The sequence below is a fragment of the Camelus dromedarius genome, chromosome 19, assembly GCF_036321535.1.
Source record: "Camelus dromedarius isolate mCamDro1 chromosome 19, mCamDro1.pat, whole genome shotgun sequence".
Classification (NCBI taxonomy): Eukaryota; Metazoa; Chordata; class Mammalia; order Artiodactyla; family Camelidae; genus Camelus; species Camelus dromedarius.
Window position 1 is genome coordinate 21,058,647 of NC_087454.1, and position 19,636 is coordinate 21,078,282.

Consider the following 19,636-nt stretch of genomic DNA (forward strand, 5'->3'; position numbering starts at 1 on the left):
CCCATTTCTTAGGCAGGGGTTTGAGTCTCTCTTCTCAGAAAAAGTCTGTCTTTATTTCCAGCCCACTCCTTCCAACAACCACAGCCCCAACGCCACTCAGCCACAACACAGAGGCATTTATAACCGTTACCTCTTTATTGTGCTTAGTGGGGCACCCAGGAGGTTGGGGTGGGGGAATGCTAGTTGAGACAGAGAACACACAAAAGGTAAACTCTGCCTTGCACCTCCCAGTGGCCCTCGTTGGTTCTCTATCTCTGGGCTCAGTCAGAGTAGGCCCCTCTTTCTCCTGGGGTGGAAACTGGCCCAGGTCCCTAAGTTGACCAGGCTTCTCCAGAGGCTTGCCCAGCTGCCGCCACCATCACTGACTGGCCTCCCGGTACTGATGCATCAGGTCACTGACATCCGTACTTTCCGCTTTCACCCAGCCATCTTCCTTCATGTGGTACACTGCGGGCAAACGAGAAAGAACCTAGCGTCAGCTTTCCCTTCAGAATTCCTGTTAATGATGTTGTGTTGAAGGCCACAACAGCAACACCGACTCTCAAAGCCTTTATTACTGGGACTTCAGTGCCCTTCCTCTGGCTCTGAAAACCCATCCCCTGCCACTCTGCCTCCCCTAGGTCTCCCGGTCTCAAATCTCCCTTCCCCACCCAGAGGCATGGTAGGGGGCCATTGGTCTCTTACTGTTGACAACACCTCCAGAATAGCTGTCGCGGTGGGTGGCATGAACGATAGCCCTTCGGCCCAGGTCATAGGCCTCTTCGATGCTGAGATTGGGCAGATAGCCGCTGTCCATGACCCCATAGGCATAGGTGTTCCCGCTACCAGTGGAGAATATACTTCCTGAGAGCCGTGTCCCATTTTCATTCACATAGTAGAGTCCAGGTCCCTAAAGGGAGCAAGAAGGTTCCAGGTTGGAATTGGAGAGGAAGTTGTTGGTAACGCACAGGTTCAAGTATGAGCCATGAGAAGTAGATAAAACAATAAGAATGACCACAGGGGCTTTTGAACTGGAATAGCAATCGTAGAAGTTTAGGGGGGGAAACAGGAAAAACAAACTTGGAATTAGCTATTTTATCCACAGAGACAAGCTTATGAAACTAATGGTCCACATCTGGACATAGAAATTGCCAGTGGATGTGCTGGAACAATTTTCCTTTATTTCTTTTTCTTTCTTCCTTTCTTTTTTTTAATGGAGATACTGGGGATTGAATCCAGGGCTTCATATACACTAAGCACGTGCTCTACCACTGAGCCGTACCCTACCTCAATGGAGCAACTCTATAACCCAGTGTTCTATGTACTGCATACCTTGTAGGTGAGGGAGTGGGCGTGTCTAGTGGGGAAACTGCTCTCTCATCCACGTGGGGTGGGGGGTGGAGGGTGGGGGATGATACAGAGGATGGAGAGGACTCACCTTCTTGTCCCAGCCACAGATCATACTGCCCATGGAGAGGCCCATGCCCCGGTACTGGCACATCATGTTGGAGAGCAGTTTGGAGGCTGCTGACACTGAGATCCGCTCCCCATTCCGCAGATAGTACAGCCTGGGTGAGGACAGGGCGGGTGGGGGAGAGGACTTAGAGGTGACAGGAGAGGGCTAGCCCTCTGAGCAGCCCATTTGATGGGCAAAAAAATGATTGCAGAGATAAGCATTTGAAAGGAATGGTTTTGTAGGATCTAAGGATCAGGGAAAGATCTGGAATTTAAAGGATCCAAACTACATAAAGAAATCCTTGTAAGTGATATGATCCCACCAGAGTCGATGATGTCAGTGCTAAATAACTGACAGGTTATCTGGCTTACTGACAGGAGCACAAGCTGAGATTTGGGAGAAGGTTTTGAATCACCAAAAGGCTGTTTTGTGAAACACTATGTTAGCACTAAGATGCTCTGTTAGCACGGAGGGAAAGGGTGAGGAGCAGTGATCTGGACGATCCAGGATCCAGGATTGATCACTAGGCTTAGAAGGGAGATAAGAGGCCTTGCCTACCTGCACTCCTTGGCTAGCAGACGCTCCCAGTACTGACAGTCCGCTGCACAGCCAGACATGGTGCCAAGCAGGTAAGGGTTAATCTCAATCACCTTGTTCACCATAAAGTCGCCTAGAAGAAGACAGAGTTTGGGGAGAGGAGGAATGACCCCACAGCTCTCCCTGTGCATCCTAGATCAATATCCACTCCCACTTAGATGCAGATATTGGTCTACTGCTGAAAGGAGGACTCAGCTCCCCAGCCCTCCCCAGACTGCACCTGCTGAAACACACACTCACTTATGTAATTCCCAGCCGAGGCCCGAGAATCCACGGCCACAATCACCCCATGCTGGAACTTGAAGGCGAGGGTGGTGGTGCCATGAGCCATCTCAATCTGAACGTTCCTTCCTCCGTTCCCACCCAGGGACTGGAAGAACTCAGTGGGCTAATGAGACAGAAAAAGCAGAGAAAGGACCAATGAAAACTTCTGAACTTAGTGGCTTCAGGAAAGTAGTTTAGAGAGTGTGGGAGTGAGGAGATACACAGACATTCTCCGACCCTCAATACATGAAACAGTAAGCCCGCTCTACAAGGAAATGGCTTGGGAGAAGGAAAAGAAGAGGCCGTGACACCAGCTTTTTCCATTTTCCAGCACAATAGAAATGAAAGGAAATAAATGTTACCATAACTAACAATTTTCAGGGTGACTGTAATGTTTTTCCATGCATAGGTCATTTAACCCTCAGGAAACACTTTTTATTAATAGTATCCCCATTTTACAGAAAAGAAGCCCAAGACCTAGACAAAGAGACTCGATCCAAGGCACACAACAGTGAGTGGCCGAAGCCAGGCTAACCGCTAAAGTCCACAGGTTTTCCAAGACACAGCCCCAGGAGAAAAACATGATTTGTGTGTGATGGAGAATGGGCAGGAAAGCGCTTGTCTCTCGATGGGAGTCCCCATCTCACCTCTAACTCTTTGCCCTAATCTGTACTTCCTACCCTCAGGCGGCCGGTCCCACGTGGCCTCTTCGCTGGCTCTGGGCCCTGGACCCTGGACATGGCTCTTAGGCTAACGGATCCCCCTCGCCCATCCCCTCGCATTTCGCAGCCTCTGGACGGTCCCAAGACAGACCCTCCATTGCTCTGCGCCCTCCTGTCCGCGTCCCACAGGATTTTCTTACAGCCCTGACCTGCATTCCCCGTGGGAGGGCGAGCTCTGGAGATCGCATAGAGAAACTGTAGTGACCAGGGTCCGAGCGATGCCGGCTCCCCGCGGCGGGGACAGCCCAGTCCTCCAGCTGCCCTCGGGTGGCTCCGCACACATCCAGCAGCGCCATGATCGCCTAGCACCGGAGATCGGTCGGTGCTCACAGGGGGAAGTGAAAGCGAAAGCCCGAAGCCTCAAGGGGAGGGAACCAGAATTTTTTTCCACATCCCCCTGCCCTTTCCGAGAAGCGAACAGTGGGAGTCTGGGGATCAGGAATATTATGTTGGGGACAGGTTTCTCTGCTCCGCCTTCATGAAATTTAGAGAAACAATGGGTGATAAACTGTCAGAAGAAAGGAAGAAAGAGCGCGAGCGGCTTCGAAAGCCCCTTGGGCGATGAGATTTCAGTAAGAGACACCGACAGGCTGGGGCATCCTCCGGGAACAGTTACCCGGTGGGTAGGGGTCCTATCATCAACCAGAAAGGTGGAAGTCAGCAAGAACCCGGGAGCAGTTTCAAATCGGGAATGGGGGAGGGGTGTTCATAGGAGCATCATTTTATAAAAGCAGGGGAGGGATAGGAGTACATGCGGGTAAGTAATCTTGAGGACGGGTCCTGGGGCGCCGGGAAACAGAATACACCCGCAGCGTGGGGGAAGGGAGCACGAAAGAGAGGGTGCGGCCTCTGAATCTTTCGACCTGGTCCTCCTTAGGGCCGCTCCCGGTTCAATGGTCTCCCTAACTGGTAGCCTCCCACACGTACTGCCCTTTCTGCCCGCACCTCCTCGCGTAATTCTTGCTTGAACGAGCACTTCGGAGTTCAACTCCTCGAAACCCCACCTCTCCTTGCAACCTGTGTTGGTCTAATCTGCCCAGCAACTGTTGACGTCACACTACCATGGCCCTGTCTGAATGATAGAGGTTTTACTAGATCACTCCCGCCACACCCCCTCCCACCCACCTACCACCATCGCCGCCACTTCACTGAGATCACCCTCGCAGGTGCCACTTCAGAGCCGAGTAGGCCCGGCTGGAAAGGACCGGGGTGGGGAGGGGTGACGTGTGAGCTCCCCCGCTGGCGCACTGGCACCTCCTCTAGCCGCTCTCGCCCTCGGTCTTCCACCTGGGGGCTGTGAGGCCCGGCAGCTGCCGGTACCTTGGAGGGCGAGGTAGCCCCCAGTCTGGCTCATTCCTGGGGGCGGGTGTAGGGGGATGGGGAAGTGGAGAGGGCAACCAAAGGAAATTGAAAACTTGAGGGAGAAGATGGCACACTCAGGGCTGTGAGGATGCTGAAAGTGGGAGAGACCTGGCTTATAAAAAGTGCACCGCAAAAGTCGGTGAGCCATTTGGTCTACCGAAAACACAAGAAACCACAGTAGAAAACACCAATTTTATTATAAATATCAAGAATCCACAGGGTATTTATTGGCCAGCATATGCCTCCGGTCAGACTGGAAAGCAGCCGATCTTCCCTTTCTGTGTATTCTAAATATTATCCTCATTCTAAGGGTGCTAGTCACACCAACCCTGGCTCCAAACCCTAATTACACGAAGGCATTATTATAAACCTTAGTCTCTTCCAGGAAATCTGCATTATCAAGAGGATTTTGGAGGAGCGTAACACTCAGAGCAAAATTTCAGGCATCACCTGGGGGTTACGTTTTAGAACCTCACCCCTCCTAGAAGCAGCTGCCTCCTCTGCAGCTCTAGTAAGACCTTGCTTTGTTCTCAAACTCTCCACTATAGAGAGAAGGTAAAAAGGGAGGGAGATGGAGTGTGCAGGTCTGAGAAGTCTTTCATTCCGGAGCACCAGACCCACCAGGAGCCTGCACCATGGTACAATAGCGTCCCTTATTCTCCATGAGCTGCTGGTGGGTTCCCGCCTCAATGATGGTGCCTCCTTCAAGAAAGAGGATGTGGTCAGCCTTCTGCACAGAGCTGAGGCGCTGGGTGATGAAAAGCACAGACCGAGAGTACCGCTCAGGGCTTTCATACAGGAGCTGCTCCACCTGAGAAAATACAGAGACTCTTTCAGAGCTGGGGACCACTCCCAGCTCAGGGAGACACCTGTGTTTCCAGAGCAGGGACAGACCTCGCCAGGCTGACTGCCCCCTGTGTCAAAAACCCCAAGGAGACTGAAGATGCTCATTCTGAGTGCTTCCCTGCCAAACCTTTGATTTGTTAGGCACTGTTTACATGAAGTGACAACAGTGGAATAAAAGTCACCATCCTATGGTGAAACCCGTGAGAAATGAGTGAAGAGTATTGAATAGGCTCTTCCCTAATTTTGATATTCTCTTTTAAGGAAATATAACCTAGTAGTAAAAAGCATGAGCATTCAAATCAGGCAGACTTGAATGGGAGTTCAGGCTCTGCTATTCAGCAGCTGAATGACACTGAGCAGATTATTCAACCCCTCTTAGCCTCCATTTTATCATCTGCTGAATGCGGATAACATCACCCAGCTCACAAGCATTGGTGATGAATAAACGAGTGAGAGAGCACATGTAGAGGGCCTACTAGCATGTCTGGCACCTAGTCAAAGTGCAATTAATATTAGCATTATTAGGACTGTCTTTTCCTCATGTTTGGCTTCACAGATTTGGAGTCTGTAGACTCTTTAACTAATTCTAGGCATCTTGGGGATAAGCTGGTGGGAACTGAGAATTGCAAGGACTGGTTAGGATGATTATGATGTTAGTATAATAATGAAGGATGAGTGAAGGAAGAAGGATTGGTTGAGTTACAGGCGTTAAGAAGATGACTCTCTCACCCGTGCCTGGCTGCTTGCATCTAGGGCACTGGTCGCATCATCCAGGATGAGTACGTGTGGTTTCCGGATCAGTGCTCGAGCCAAGGCCACTGCCTGCTGCTGACCCCCTGATAGCTGGCTCCCAGCCTCACCTACCTCTGCAGGGACAAATGCCAAGGTCAGAGCTGGATAACCACATGTGCACCCACGTGCTCGCACACACGTGCACACACACATGCACACACATCAAGGACTGAGGGATGCAGCAGGATAGGGAAGGTTCTGGGAAGGTGAAGGAATTCTAAGGATATGAGGATGGAAAAGCCATAGGAACAAGATCTTATAATTTCAAACTGATGTCAGTGGGGTGGCAGGGACTGATGAATAAAGGCATGACTACTGGGGTTTCAGCAAAGGTGAAGATGTCTGGGTGATATTATGAGTGAAGAGGGCACCTGTGTTGTAGCCGTGAGGGAGTTCAGAGATGAAACTGTGGGCTCCAGACTCCTTTGCAACAGCTGTGATTTCCTCCATAGTTGGCTTCTGGATCAGGCCATAGGCAATATTTTCTTGAAAACTTCTTCCAAATAGCTGGGGCTCCTGTCCCACTGCAGCCACCTGGGACAAATGTGATGAAGAGTCACAGTACAATGGAAATTAACACAACATTGTAAATTGACTCCACTTCAATAAAAAAAAGTCATAGAACAAGGAACACAGGTGTGTGGTCATCTAGAGATTGAAGGTTGAAAATCTTTATTGTGAGCACACCACAAAATTATACAGCTTCTCTCCTGACCACACCCCTACCTCCACCCAAGGTCTCCTATGGCTCCCGAACGCCCCTTTCAGAACCCTCAATGAGAAGGCTCTTCTTACTTGAGGCTCCCTGCCCTCCCGCATGCCACCTTCTTGCTCACCTGTCTGTGCAGGTAGCAGTGCTCATATTGGGGAAGGGGCTTCCCGTCCAGCAGCACCTGCCCCCTGGTGGGCTGGTACAGATTCTGCAGCAGGGCAGCCACCGTGCTCTTCCCAGACCCATTGGGCCCCACCAGTGCCATCACCTCACCAGGACGTAGGGTGAATGTCAGCCCCTGGAGGCCAGAGAATCATACAATAAGAGGCAGACCAAGTGAGGCCCCTAACCTGGAGACCGTCGTCATGTTACATTGTCTTGTCGATGTCTTAGCCCAGAGAAGAAAGGAGGAAAACGGGAAAACAGCAACTCCCACCCTCCCACATGTACAGACTTCGGTTCCTCAGAGATGACACCTCCCCACGGAGTAGAGATGGAAGATGAGACAAAGACAAAGGCCTAGGCTAAGCCCTACTCTGCCACCCACTTGACATAAGATACCATGAGAAAAAATCACATTCCAAACCGCAAAGGGAAAGAAGAAGAAAAGATGGAAGACTGGAGGTGCAGATTTTGCTTCAGCAATTCCTTAAGCCATGAGAGCCTCCTCTCCTATTCTCCTTGGAAATCTAAACTGTCTCTTCAGTTCATGCAGTTTCATGGAACAGATGATGCTCATCTCTGCCTCGGAAGGTGAGGAAGGCTCTATCTACACCTGGTGTTAAGTAGGCTGCAGGCAGGAGGAAAGTTTAAGACCGGAGAGCTGAGAGTGAGGCTGGTGGAAAGCGGGGATTGGCAGGTTGTACCTGCAGCACCGGGACATCCGGACGGTTAGGGTAGGCGAAGGAGACATCCTGGAACTGGACAACGCCCCCGAGGTTTAAGGAAGTCAATACACCACTTGTTGGGCAGCGAGGGATCCGGTCCAGGTATTCAAATATTTCCTCTGAGGAGCCCACAGCCTTCTGTACCCTGGGGTAGGTGGACAGCAGTACCTGGAGGAGATGTTATGAACAGTGAGGCGGGGGATGGGATCTAATCTGCTTGCCATGTGAGAAGGGCAAAGAGTAGAAGGAAAGTGACTCGGATGGCAATGGGACAGCAGAAAGAAAAGCCCTGGGGAGTGAGAGTGGAAGGACCTCACCTGAACAGCTATGGTAAACTGGATCTGGTAGAGAACAAATGTGACAAGGTGCCCACTGCTCACAGCCCCACTTGTCACCAGCTGCCCGCCGAAATACAGGATTCCCACCTTCAGCAGCATCCCTGAGATCTATGGAGAGACCACAGAGGAAAGGGACTGTGGTAGAAAAATCTGGAGGGGCTGCTGAGAGCCAGAATCACTCACATGAAGGAGATATACAGTCCCTTTCCCCCAGGAACCGCAGGAGGAATGAACCACAGCGATCCCGCGGCACCTCACTCAATTACACGGGATGGAAGTCGTAGTCATCATCATCACCATCACCCTTATCGCCTTGTTTGGGGAGTGTTTGGCTCTTCATAAAAGGCTTTCATGACCGTAAGGTCATCTAATATTCACATCAGAACACTGTAAGTAAGGTTGTATAACTCCTAGTTTTTAAAATGAGAGAACGTTCTCAGAGAAGATAAGTTACTAGCCCATGGTCACAGAGCTAGCAGACGGCAGCATCAAGCCAGGAACTCTGACTGCTGCTCTAGTTCTCTTTCAGTTACATCACGGGTGCTCCTCATCCTTCGTTCCTGCTATTCGAATGGCTCTCACTAGCACCATCCACACAGTCCCGGCATGAAGCGGGCCAGGTGCAGGAATTTCTAGGTCCCTGAGCTTTCCCTGTGAGACAGAGGCCCTAGGACTGGGAGACATGGATTTCCCTAAAATGCAGGTTGGACAGATTTTGAAGGAAGCCATCGAGCATGCCTAAAAAGAGGGAGGGGGTTAGGAACACTGAGTAGGGTAATTGAGCCTCCAGTCGCTAGGCTGTATACACTGAACCAGTCGCTGCTCAGTTGGAAGAATGTGGAGCAGAATCATGGATAAGGGAATGGCGTTGAGGCATCTCGGGAACAAGGTAACAGGCATTCATCTCCAGGTGCTCACACTGGTGATCCAGAGATCGACCGCATAGGCCAGGGCCTCCTTCTGGTTGAGTGTCTTCATTTCCTGCAGCTTTTGCCTGAACTTCTGGGCCTCACCCTCTTCGTTGGCAAAGCTCCGGACTGTAAACATTGCTGACAGAACCTCAATGGCCACCTCGCTGGACTTTGCCAGAGCTTCCTGCACCTGCACTGCCAGCTCCTGTGAAGACATGGGCAAGAGGTGTCACACAGGGTTGCCAAACCATAAGGGACACTAGTACCTGTACCCCCAGCAGAGGGACAGGAGAGAACAGAGAGGGACAAGGCTATATCTCCTGGATACTAAAGAGATACACAGAAAAGGAAAATGACTCAGAAGGGTCATTGGGGGTCATATTCTTGAGACTGGTGATCATATTCTCAAAGACTGATTGTAGGCAGATGAAGAAGAAAAGACAGAGAATGTGAAGGTCAACACTAAGCAATCTGGAAACGTGGACTTCCCGAGACAAGGAGTCCCATAAAGATGGAGAATCAGTGGGAAGATAAGGGTCAGTTAGGTTGAGGCAACTCCCTGGGCATACCTTGTGCCATTTTCCCAGCTTCTTAGGCAGAATGAAAAGCAGTGGCAGGATGGCCAGGGTGACTATGGTGAGGAATGGTGACGCCCAGAGCATAAGCCCCAAGAGACACAATCCCCTCACGAAGTACCACAGCACGAGGCTCAGGTCTGAACTCAGAGACTCACTCACGGTGGACGTGTCCTCTGTCACCCGAGATGTGATGGCACCTGCCAAGGGTTGGAGGGAAGAGAGTGGAGTGAATAGGAAGCTCAGAGTGATGGGAGAGACCAGCAATGAGCCAGGGTGCTAGGGGTCAACATAGTGCTCTAAGAAGGTTAGGAAAACAAGGTCAATGGTATAGAGGGAGGTTTGCAATCTCAACGCAAGGAGAGTAAGTGTCGGAGAGGAAAAGCATGGCCAAGACCTTCATTTTAACCGTAAAAGAAATTGATGGGTGGGAAGGGTATAGCTCAGTAGTAGAGTGCGTGCTTAGTATGCACAAGATCCTGGGTTCAATCCCCAGTGCCTCCATTAAATAAATAAATACATAAACCTAATTAAAGTTATTGATGTCATATGAATTTCCATTTCTCTGACAGATTTCTGTTCTCTGAAGAACTTGTATATCCCACGCATATAGGCAGAAAGAACTTAAGCTGCTCAAGTCACACAGCTGGAGAAGCATGGAGGCGCTGCAAGACAGCAGTGCAGGAATCTATAGCGAGCACTGGATTGGGAATCACGAGATGGGTTCTGTCCCCAGGTTCATCTCTATCCACACGTATGTGTCCATGCAAGTGTTGGCATTTAGGGTCTAGGCCTCAGTTTTCTTCTCTGTCAAATGAGGCAGTTGGACTCTGTGATCTCAAAATCTCCAGGTATGAAATTCTGCCATGTCTCTCTAAATGCACATTTAGGGATACGTTTATGGAAAAATCTCGGATGGCAGCACCAGGCTTTTCTGAAGATAAAGAGTATATTTTGCTCTTGAGGTATGTCAAGAATAAGAAACAATGTTTATGTGAGAGAGAGATCAAGGTTATAAGTAAAAGAGGATATGTGAGGATATAATCAGTAAGTGGGTGGATAATGAAAGGCGTTTCATGAGAAACCTGTTTGGTTCTTTTGAAAAAACTCAGTTTCCTGGCGCAGGACGGCCCGAAACACCTCTCCCTGTAAGTGGCTGTGCACGCGGCCCATGGTGCTGTTGTAGAGTGCATCGCCCACAAACTCTAGCACTGCACTAGAGAGAGACAGAGAAGGAGGGTCAGGCATTCAGGGGACCCCCTTTGGATGGCAGCCCCAACTTCCAACTCCCTCTTTTTCGGAGTTGCCCCATTCCCAGCCTTACAACTTCAGCCCCCAGACCTGGCTATGGTGAGGATGGACATGAGAGTTATGTTTTGAATGAAGGCAGCGCCTGCCTGGTCTTCTAGAATCCAGTCAGTGAGACGGCCCGTGAAGAATGGCACAGCCATCTCCCCTGGGGAGGGAGAGGAGAGATGGATCAGTCAGAAATATCAAGTCTAAGCAGGTGAGCTCTATCCAAGCTCACCCCAGCCCACCCTTCCCCGTCATCCTGGAGGGCAGTGGCAGAAAGAGGACACCAAGGACACACTCTGCACCTGAATGGGCCACCTCAGAACTCACAGCCCTGTGGCCCCACCCATCAGACCTTAGAAGCTTAATTCAGAAGGTAACAGGACGAGCTGCCCCAAGGGAAAGGCATTGCCCCAGATGGCCAGTGATGCTACGCCTAGGGCAGCACTGGAGTCCAGGACGCCTGAGCCCCACCCAGTCCAGAGCTCTTTCCTCTCTGCTGGAGTGGTCTTCATAAGATCTGAGCTGGGTCGCCTTCCCCTGATCCACATTTCTGAGAATTCACACCAGTCTACCTCACTGACCATTTCTCGGTTCCTACCCAGTCCTCTAGCCCCCGTCCCTCTCCCCCGAAAGCCCCCTTACCAAGACTGGAGAGGAGCACCAGGATTAGAATGAGCGGGAGGCAGCGTATCTCTGAGCCCAGGCAGCCCAGAAGCCGCCTCACCGCCACTCCAGAACCCCCGTGACCTTTTTGTTCCGAAAGGTTCCTGGGTTTATGCCACAGGGCAGCCGCGGGCAGTGCTGCTGTGTAGCTGAGGGCGAAGGCGTTGAGGCGACTTCCCCAGTGCAGGAGCTGGGTGCTGTCTGCGTCCCCTGATCTCAGCTGACGGAACGAGGCAAGTCCCGGCAGGGCCAAGGCCAGCGCCGCCGCCAGTGGCTCCAAAGCAGCCAGCCATCCTTGGACTGTTGCTTTTTCTTCCTGAAAGCCAATCGCTGTCCTGAGGACCCCGCGGGCCCCGAGCCACAGCACAGCCCAGCGGCTCAGGCCCACCACCCAGACCCGGAGCAGCGGCAACTCAGGAGGCACCAGCAGGGAGGACAACTGGGGCAGGGCCGGCCGGAGCAGCACCCAGTCGACGAGAAGCAGCAGCGTGGTCCCAAGCCAGGCGAGGGAAGCTCGGGAGAGGCAGAGACACCCGCAGAGTGCGGGGGACCCCGAGCCGGCCATTGGCTCGCTGGCGCAGTTCGAGGTCGGCCCTGGGCCTGGGACTCTCCGCTGTCCCCGCTGGGCCGAAGTCTTCGGATGCTGTTGGAGTCCGTGCAGAGCGGGCGCCCGGGCCGGCGGCGCGGGAAGGGAGAAGGGGCGGGCCGGGGCGGGCTCTCGGAAAGTCCCGGGAACCGGCTGAGCCTGCTGGAGCTCCTAGAAGAGAGCGGTTTAGGGGAAAGGGAAAGCGAAAGCGGCTGCTGGCTCACTCGATCCGCCCATTTCTGAAGGCGGCCGGCCCGAGCTATTTTGGGAGAGGGCGTTGAAGTCAGATCTGAGGTTTGGGGCAGCAGCCCCGGTGCTCCATCTCCGCCATTAGATCTGAGGTTTGGAGGAGTAGCCCCAATGCTCCATCTCCTCCTTTCCTCGCCTCCTCTAGCGGATCTCCCTGTCAGGACTTTCTTACCCCAGCCTCTGGGCGGGGCTCTTCCGTCATTTGTCTCCGGGCAGATCTGCCCCGTACAGGTTAGCGCCCGGGTGCCAAGGCTCACAGAGAGGACCCAGGCGCCCCCTGGCGGGCGTAACGAAGGGGCGGGGCTGCAGGCAGAGCACAGCGCGCTGTCCCAGGTCGGAAACCAGCGCCCCAGGCAGCGAGGAGCGTGGCGCCGGGATGCTGCTGGCCGGAGCACGTACCGGGGATTTACCTCGGGCCGGAGAAGTCCACACTGGGGTAATGAGTCTGGGCATGAGGGTTAGCAGAGGGGTGGAGGAGGTGGAGCGACAGGGGGACCCTGAAAGCGCCACGGAGTGAATTTGGAGACTAACAAGATTGAGGAGATAGCTCGTAGCAGCCAGTGAGTGCACCCCGAAATGAATACGGGTGTCTCTATTCTGAAGGGGATCGTCTAGGGGTCCACGAAGGGACTGGGCCCGCAAGGCTGGTGGAGAAAGGGGTGCTCTGGCTCTTAGCTAGAAGCCTTAAAGGGAAGCTGCTCTAAGGCGCTTTCGCTTTCACTCTGGACTAGAGAGAGGGGCTGGTTAAACCAAGGGAGGGGGTTGGAGAAGGTGCACGGAGAGAAGGAACAGGTACCCTGGGTGAAGTAGGACAGCACTAGACAGAGGGGAACTGTGGACACTGATTGAGGAGGGACAAATCACACAGACCTCTGATGAACTACCCCCTAGGTAACTCAGAGCCTCAGCACTGATTATGGGGGTTCCATGTGAGCTGGTGGTGCCCTTCCCCAGCTCGGCCCAGGAAGGCTTGGCCCAGGTGCTGCCAGGCTCCCTTCCCCGTGTCTTCCCTGCCCACCTCCACGTGCCTGCCGGGGGACTTTTGCTCAGGTTGGGCACCTGGGGCAGATAGCAGCCCAAGGCTGGCTGGCTTCCGCTCTCAAACTAGTGCCACCACTCATAGCTCCAGGGCAGCTTTGTTATAAATGAACACCCTCTAGGATGGGGTGTCCCCTGTTCTCTAGCTGGCTGTTCATGACAAATCAGTATGTCAAAATGAACAGTCAGACCAAGATCCCTGGAGGCCAGGGTAACTTAGGGAGTGGTGAGAAGTACAGCAGTGAAGCCAAATCTCCCCTCACCACCGAACAAGTAGTGGGAAGGAAGAAGTGGAAGTCCAAACAAAGCCTGGGAGTTAGACCTGGGTTTTAGTCCTGTGTGGCCTTGGACAAGTCACTTGCTTTCTCTATGACTCAGTTTCTTCATTGGAACCAAGGATCTTTAAGGTTCTTTCCAGCTCAACAGAAGTAAAAAGTGTAGCTTTTTTCTCCTTCACTCTTCCTTAATTCTTTTCCCTAATTCCTTTTATTGATCTGGAAAAGTCAGCTCAAGCTCCTCAAATCCTCTCAGTACAGATCTCTTTCCCTGGCTACTGAGATAGCTCTTTACCTCTTGATCAGAAATCCTTAAATGAAACCTTTATTTTAAGCCATCTCTCATGATTCTTGCTGCTTCCCTCCTTCCTTGACACGTGGTCCTGCTAACTGCTGACCCCCAAGATGTTTTCCATTGTTCAGTAAACTGAAAGAGCTCACTTCTGAGTAAGGAGGTGGGGGTGGATGATTCTGGGCTAAAAAAAAAAAAAGAAAGAAAGCTTGAGCTTGTTTCCCAAGGCCACAGTAACTTGCCGCTGGAGGGTCTGCAGCACATCTGTACATACAACAAGCACATGCAGAGGTAACTCACTGTGCAGCTGCCTCACTGGTGCTTGGAAGTGCCCCCTTGAACCCTTCACTCAGAGGGAGCACTTATACGTCCAAGAGCCTCATCCCACCTCTCTCTTTACAGTGGAAAGGATACCACTTAGTCAGGTTGGGGCTTAGAGATGCCATTCTTTCTGCCTGATACCATGGCCAGGCTCTGACATTCCCTTGCAGCCGGGAGAGACAATAGAGAAAGTGGAAAGATAAAGGGGGGGGGGACAATTCTGGGAGTCAGCTCTGGCCTAAATTACCATAAAACCTTGAGTCAGTCACTTCTCTCTGAGAATGTTTCCTCATCTGTAACATGAAAGGATCAAGGCTCTTCCAGCTCTGACTCTCTGTCCTCTGTGTCTCTGCAGACAACCATCATGGCAGTAGAGTTTGACGGGGGCGTGGTGGTGGGATCTGATTCCCGGGTGTCGGCAGGGTAAGTACCAGTGACGGTGTGTACCTTTGGAAGGAAACTAATGGCCCCAAATGCACATTTTCCTTAACCACTCATGAAGAGACTGGTAAACTGGAGCTTTGGAGAAACTGAGTTAAACTTTCAGTAAGGCCTCTCTATTAAGATGCTGGGTGGGTGTTTGGATCTCTGAATTCATGGAGGAGAATCTGAGGCCTGAATGTGAATGTGGCCGGTCCCAGGGAATAAGGGAATAGGGTCTGAAAAGGGCTTAGGAGATAAAGATTTCAGGGCCCCTCCTTCCATCTATGTTTAGAGGTAGAAAAGTTGGTTCTGCCAAGTAGATTTCTGGTTTCTCATCCATAGAGTACTGAACTAATTTTGTCTTTCTCCCTCCCAGCCAGTTTCCTTACATACAAAATAAATACATAGGATTAGATCAATATTACTCATTTTATGTTCCATAGATCACATAAATTCCTTAAGATTGCTAATAGCAAAGAAAAATTATTAAGTGGAAGATTGGTCTTCACTGAGTATTTTTTATTTTACTATAAAAATCTAAGCCCAAAAAATAAGTCTAATTTTGATAATTATTTGCAGTGTTTCATTTGTTTGAGATGATTGCTTCCTGCTTTAATCCAGGCATTAAATTTCATGTGCTCCGAAGCTGTTCTTATGTCCAATAAATCTGAGACACACTGAAAGAGTAACATCAAAAAATTTGGCGAATCTAATGTTGATGACTGTTGACTCCTTGACAGACAGGCGGTGGTAAACCGAGTGTTTGACAAGCTGTCGCCCCTGCACCAGCGTATCTACTGTGCTCTCTCTGGCTCAGCTGCTGATGCCCAGGCCATAGCTGACACGGCCGCCTACCAGCTGGAGCTCCATGGGTACGAAGCTTTGGGGTCCTCAGTCCACCCTGGCTAGAGTTCCCCCAACCGGTGAACCCCTATATAGTGTCACATCCCAGGAGCCCTACAGTTGGAAAATGAAAAATTCTTGTTTTGGCTCCTGCTTTTATTAGCTTTGAGCTGGCACTTGAATCTCTCGAAGCTGGTTTCTGCACCTAGAAAGTGGCAATAATTAATAGTACCCGCCCACCTTGCCAGATGGTTCTTTTGAGAATCAAATGGTATACGTGAAAGCAGTTTGAAAACTGCAAATCACTATCTGAGTCTAAATCATGAGGAAGAAAATGACAGTGTGGCCCACGATAATATCAGGCAGTGATGATGTGAGAAATCAAGGTCATCTGCTTTTACCCACATGGGCAAGATGCCTGCGGCCAGGAGACTTATGTCATGGTGGGGGTGGGTGGCAGTGGTGGTGGACAGAGTAAAGGAGGCAAACAACTGAAATCTTCTTACCAGCTGGTGACGTGAGACTCTGGTTCCCCTGTACACGTGAGAGTGGAGCTGGAGTTTGAATTATTGCAGCTCTAGGTTTCAGGTGTCACTTGGCAGGGATCATGGTAATGGCGCAAGAGAGTGGAACTGCAGGAAATTATGCTGACACCTCTTCCTGACACTTCCTTTAGGATGGAACTGGAAGAACCTCCACTTGTTCTGGCTGCTGCAAACGTGGTAAGGAATATCACCTATAAATACCGGGAGGACCTGTCCGCACATCTCATGGTAGCTGGCTGGGACCAACGTGAAGGGGGCCAGGTGGGTGTCTCCCAATGTCCTCCCTCCCTTGCGGTTCCCCACTTCCCTGTAGAGGGACATGGAGGTCATATGTCATTCCAGCAATGAGTTCCAAAGACACGGCCTCCAAAATCATAGTACAGCCTCAGTGGATAAGTGTATGAGGTGCTGGGGCTCAGCTGCAGAGTGTGGAGACCACCTGCTTGTCTCAGTGGCAAGTAGAGGACTGATGCTTCTGTGGTCTGACCTGAGGATGCCTCCCCCAGGTATACGGAACCATGGGAGGAATGCTGATTCGACAGCCCTTTGCCATTGGTGGCTCGGGCAGCACCTATATCTACGGTTATGTGGATGCAGCGTATAAACCAGGCATGTCCCCTGAGGAGTGCAGACGCTTCACCACGAACGGTAACTAAAGCAAGAGGAAGGGTCCCTGCGGCGGTGGTTAACATGGGAAGGGAGTAGAGCACGAGGAACAGGAAGAGGAACACACAGGTGACCATTTAATTAAATGTCTAAACCGGGACACTTTGGAGAGTGAAAGGGGGCAGGACAAATGCTAAACTAGATGGGACTTCAGGACAAACGGCATAAACCAGGATTGTTATGAGCACACCAAACTAAGATATATGGTGACCCCAAGAACCAGTGGTGTGCGGGAGCTGGCTTGGACCAGCTCATAAGAGCCAATTGTTAAAGATTCAAGGATTTGTGAGCTGTGTGTTTATCTATTTATAACTTGAAATCAATGATGGTGGGATGATTGAGACCATGGACATCAGGAGATGCTACATATGAAGACCTTTTTTTTTTTTTGAGTTGTTTACCAGTACACCACCAAATGTGCGTCTCTGGGAGATGGGTTTTGAAGTCTGAAAGTGGTAGTAAGCGTATGAACAGGAGGGAAAGAAAAGATGTTTGAAGCTAAGCTATTCTCTCTTCCTCTCTCCAACTTGAAACCCTCTGCAGCTATTGCTCTGGCCATGAACCGGGATGGCTCTAGTGGGGGTGTCATCTACCTGGTCACCATTACAGCTGCTGGTGTGGACCATCGAGTGATCTTGGGCAATGAGCTGCCGAAATTCTATGACGAGTGAATCTTCCTCAGACTTCCCTTGTTTACTTTGTAATAAACTTTCTGGGGCCAGAACCTGGTATGGTCCATGGGTGCTCAGGGAGATGACGCTGGGGAAGGGGGCTTCCCTCCCAGATGTTAGCACACCCTTTTTATTCTTTTGTCCCCCGATCTAAACATCTTTCCCACAGGTAAGAGTGAGGATGGGAGGGAGTATACTAGAACAGGAAGAGCCCTGTACATCATGTTCTGAGGGATTCTGAAACATTAGAAACAATACAAATTCCCATTCTGGTGCCCAAGGGATGAAGCTGCAAGTGAAAAGCTGGGATTCATTCCTTCAAGGCTAAGACTGATAGGTAGCTAAGACAGCTACACACATGAGAATCAGCTTAGAGCACCAGCAAAGTCACATGCAAAAATTCCTTTCATAATGCATTCACTCACATTAGAGACCAATACATGATAAATACTAAATATTGGGGCGGGGGGCACTTGTGACTTTCAAAGAATAATAGCGATAACCAAAAAAGCTACATTTACTGAACGAGGCATTAGCTAAATGCTTTCAAACTTTACCTCTTAGAACCCAAACCAAAAACCTTATGTAGGTACGACTATTTCTTCCATGTAAGGAGAGATGGAGGCTTAGAAGGATTAAGTCAAGGCAAGTTCAAAAGCTGAGATGCAGGATTTTGTTTACCATATGCCCTTCCTCTACCGCTACATAAAACTCTCCATTTCCTCAAGCTTCATATATCTGCTGCTCTTTGAAATCTGCAGTAATTAGTCCAGTCCATTATTTGGCACGTAGGAAGTTGTTGCTAGATGCCTGAGTAATTGTATCAAACACGCGAGCTCCAGTCCTGTCTCTGCCGTGCTCTTCCTGAGTGACAGGACACATTCCCCTTCTCAGAGCCCTCATTTTCTCTTCTGTCAAAAAAAGGGCTGAGTGACTTCTACGGTGGTTTACAGCTTTGACATTCAATGCCATTTTGCTCACAAGTGAGCAGTTAGAGGTATATTTAACAGAAATACTAGTAGGCTACCCAGGAAGTTTCTGTCTGCTTTTCTTTCTAGATTTCAGGCCAAACATACAAATTCAAAGTACCTTAAAACACTCCCATGTCCTTGGGAGTGTGTATTTGGTTTGGAGAAAAATAACCTACAATTACTAGCACCTTCAGTTCTTTCTAGACATGCTATTTAATTTACTTTGAAGTTATATGTAATAGATTAAGAGCTTATCTCTCCTGCTGATCACAACTAGAAACTCTGCAAAGTAGACAAAAGAAAGTACTAAATGACTCTGAAAAATAAACAAAAGCAGGTAGAGAGTGCAGGGAGTCAAAACTTGGAAAGGCAATGCTCTGGGGGGAGGGTGGGTTCAATTTTTTTTCCTCTTGTGGTTCTGCCCTGAAGTCAGGCCTCGGTGGCAGAGCTGCACTGCCGAGCTGAGTCTCCCAGGAAAACACCATCATTCTGGCCAGAGGCACTGAGAGAAGGAGCCCTTGTGGGCAGGAGCGTGAAGGGGACTCTCCCAGACGAGAGCCCTGGAGAAGGGGCCCCCCTAACTCTAGGTGTGAACACCCCTGAGCCGCACAGTTGCGCGGCTCACCCAAAACCGCGCAGCAAAGGCTGTGAGGACCGAATTAAGATTTAAACCTTTTGAAAGTAGGTGGCCATCTTTTTCTTTATTGGCCAAACAATTGTGTCCTTATGCCCCTCGTTCCAAAAAAGGTTGTAGCAGTGTATGGGACAGACACAATTTAAAAAGAAGGAGGAGGAATAGGAGGGGAAGAAGAAATTAGAGCAAAGACAAAATGAAGTTAAGAAATAAGTGAAGCCAAGGGGTAAAACTAATATACAACATGAATATCTTTTTTTAAAAAAGAAAAGTGATGCACTGGACCTGTCCTGAACAGCCTAACAAGAACAGATTGTAAAATAGTCAGGAATTGTGAACGGCAGGGGTCGCTTGACATTGACCATTGTGGGAGTATTTATACTACAGAAACCAGCAATGTCAGAACTTTTTGGTTTTTTCCCCCTGGAGAGCCAGTTTAACAGGACACGTGTTTATCAGCCAGCTATAGATGGATAAAAGAACAACTGGCTCTGAGCTACAGGGTAGTAAAAGCAAAACAGGAGATGAAATCAGGTACAAGATGCAAAAGATTCATTTAAAAATGAATCGTTCAAAAACAACAATATACAAACGTGTGTGTATATATATATAATTTTTCAAGTCACACAGGACATTTACTGAAATGGAATATGCATTATGCCATAAAGAATGCTCTATCAAACTCCAAAAATGTAATATCTTTGAAACTACATTTTGCAGCC

At 50.1% G+C, this 19,636-nt stretch overlaps 3 protein-coding genes across 3 annotated transcripts; 1 reads left to right on the top strand and 2 right to left on the bottom strand.

Annotated features, from left to right (window-relative positions):
• Window positions 1–116: 116 nt before the first annotated feature.
• On the bottom strand, window positions 117–3,355 carry PSMB8 (proteasome 20S subunit beta 8). The gene is made up of 6 exons (XM_010994584.3): window positions 3,168–3,355; window positions 2,273–2,420; window positions 1,994–2,105; window positions 1,418–1,547; window positions 685–889; window positions 117–447 (listed from the first exon to the last, which is right to left on the bottom strand). The coding sequence occupies exons 1-6, from the start codon at window positions 3,312–3,314 to the stop codon at window positions 359–361; spliced, it is 831 nt and encodes a 276-aa protein (XP_010992886.2). The 5' UTR covers window positions 3,315–3,355; the 3' UTR covers window positions 117–358.
• A 1,198-nt stretch (window positions 3,356–4,553) lies between these two features.
• TAP1 (transporter 1, ATP binding cassette subfamily B member) lies at window positions 4,554–12,115 on the bottom strand. Its single transcript, XM_010994582.3, has 11 exons — window positions 11,380–12,115; window positions 10,783–10,897; window positions 10,527–10,657; window positions 9,436–9,641; window positions 8,874–9,071; window positions 7,935–8,063; window positions 7,597–7,785; window positions 6,855–7,028; window positions 6,390–6,552; window positions 5,956–6,092; window positions 4,554–5,191 (listed from the first exon to the last, which is right to left on the bottom strand). Exons 1-11 carry the CDS (start codon window positions 11,963–11,965, stop codon window positions 4,979–4,981), a joined length of 2,241 nt encoding a protein of 746 aa, XP_010992884.3. The 5' UTR covers window positions 11,966–12,115; the 3' UTR covers window positions 4,554–4,978.
• A 252-nt stretch (window positions 12,116–12,367) lies between these two features.
• On the top strand, window positions 12,368–17,362 carry PSMB9 (proteasome 20S subunit beta 9). The gene is made up of 6 exons (XM_010994583.2): window positions 12,368–12,671; window positions 14,517–14,584; window positions 15,325–15,456; window positions 16,104–16,233; window positions 16,479–16,620; window positions 17,182–17,362. The coding sequence occupies exons 1-6, from the start codon at window positions 12,612–12,614 to the stop codon at window positions 17,307–17,309; spliced, it is 660 nt and encodes a 219-aa protein (XP_010992885.1). The 5' UTR covers window positions 12,368–12,611; the 3' UTR covers window positions 17,310–17,362.
• Window positions 17,363–19,636: the final 2,274 nt, after the last annotated feature.